The sequence below is a fragment of the Pteropus vampyrus genome, unplaced genomic scaffold (genome assembly GCF_000151845.1).
Source record: "Pteropus vampyrus isolate Shadow unplaced genomic scaffold, Pvam_2.0 Scaffold355, whole genome shotgun sequence".
NCBI classification, from domain to species: domain Eukaryota; kingdom Metazoa; phylum Chordata; class Mammalia; order Chiroptera; family Pteropodidae; genus Pteropus; species Pteropus vampyrus.
Window position 1 is genome coordinate 423,015 of NW_011889136.1, and position 1,957 is coordinate 424,971.

General features: G+C 45.1%; 1 protein-coding gene across 1 annotated transcript in view; it reads left to right on the top strand.

The window, feature by feature from the left end:
• Positions 1–1,957, top strand: part of LOC105304827 (myotubularin-related protein 10) — a 60,774-nt gene that overhangs the window by 17,302 nt on the left and 41,515 nt on the right. Inside the window, exons 3-4 of the mRNA XM_023522695.1 lie at positions 95–167; positions 835–977. Coding sequence (XP_023378463.1) covers positions 95–167; positions 835–977 — 216 coding nt within the window. The remainder of the gene's footprint in view (positions 1–94; positions 168–834; positions 978–1,957) is intronic.

Consider the following 1,957-nt stretch of genomic DNA (forward strand, 5'->3'; position numbering starts at 1 on the left):
ATTGCGGGATAGTCACAGTTTCTCGTCACACCTTGTGTTGCCATCGTGAGCTGATCGGGAAAAGAGTTAACGTGAACATAACTTTGTGTTTCAGAAATTCCATTACAGAAACCTTCTTCTCGGTGATCACGATGTTCCTTTAACGTGCATTGAGCAAATTGTCACCGGTGCGTATGGTCTTTCCTCAGGTCACGAAAGCTGACGGGGCTCTAGAAGGGTTGCTAGAAGGTGCTCAGGTGCTTGGGTTGGAGTCTTATTTCTGCTGGTTTCTTTTCTTTTCTCTTTTTTTTTCTCTTTTTTTTTCTTTCTTTCTTTTCTTTCTTTCCTTTCTTCCTTCCTTCTTCTTTCTTTCTGTCTTTCTTTCTGTCTTTCTCTCTCTGTCTCTCTTTGTCTCTGTCTCTCTCTGTCTCTCTCTCTCTCTCTCCCCCTCTCTCTCTCTCTCTCTCTCTCTCTCTTTCTTTCTTTCTCTTTTCCCTGAGTCCCAGGAACATTGATGAAAGAGAAAGGTCAAGATACTGTTTTAAAATGGAGACATAGGATGTATAGCCTTTTTTATTTTCTAGTATTTGTTCTCTTTTAAACTAAAATTTTAGTCGTGAAATGTACCTAGATGGTGCTGGTTGTGTGCAAAGGATAATATAAAATATCTTCAAAAGCGGAGTTGAAACCCATCTTCCAAAGCCCTAAGACTCACGGACGAACGTGCGAGTCCGGGGCAGCAGTGTCGGGCGGGGCGGGTGGCCTTTCGATTACACTTGGTCGGGATTTGTCAAAGTCCTAACGCGTGAGTCACAAGAAGGAATCTTCACACACTTGAATTTTTTTCTTTTTTAGTAAATGACCACAAGAGGAAGCAGAAAGTCCTAGGCCCCAACCAGAAACTGAAATTTAATCCAACCGAGTTAATTATTTACTGTAAAGATTTCAGAATTGTCAGATTTCGCTTTGATGAATCAGGTCCTGAAAGTGCCAAAAAGGTAATGATTTTTTTTGTTGTCGTTCAGCTTTATCAGATTCTGGGTTTCGCACGGTGCCTACCAATTTCGGTTCTGCGTGGGAGTTCTTTCTCAATTGCTCAGGATTTTTTTTTTAGGGAAGTTATCAGATATCTCCTTATGTGTAGCCAGAGCCAAGGACGTTCATAGAACTGTTCCCTTGGTCTCATCTGTGGCCGCCTTAAAATATTCCATATAATTTTTTCACCAGCTCCTAAAATGCGAAAAACTATTATGAGATCGCTACATCTTTTACATTAAGACCATCATCGGCTGGTTTCTCTCTTGGTTAAAAGATTGAAAAAACGGAGATGTATTGTGATCGAAGCTTGTTAAGATTTTTCATTCAGTGCCTCAGATCTTTATCAAAAAACTAAAAGTCAGACTTACGTTACATAAGGGTGAAGCAGACGTATAGTCATGGGCGGGGCCTAATAATCCTTAGCGCTTTAAAGAAGTCTTAACGAATGAATCTGAGCCGGGTCCCACAGGGGCAGCTAAAACCTAGGGACCGCTTCACTGGCTCCCGGCGGCTGAGTTCTGCCTGTTGGTGGAGTCAGAATCCCCACTTCGCTCGCTCGTGTCGGCTCTGAGGAGTGAAGCCGCTGGCCCTGGTGTCCCCCGGTCCACGTGTGGCGCAGCAGGCGCAGGGAACACCGACAGAGCTTCCAGGAGAAGCCTGCTTCCCTGTCGCGAGCAGAGGGACAGGCCTCAGTGAAACGGGAAGCGGCCTCTTCTCAGACGCGAGGCAGCTCGTGCGCCAGCAAAAAACGGGGCGCGTTCGTGTTTCACATCAGACTCAGGCAGTAGTTTCTGCAGAAGTCACACAGGCTGTCGGGACAGTCTTGGGGCAGCCGCCTGCATATCCTTTGCTGAGAAGGTGGTAGATTTCTTTTTAAAACTAGAATCAACGGTTTCTTCACGGGAAGGCCGCAAGCACGAGATGAACATCTGAAAACACA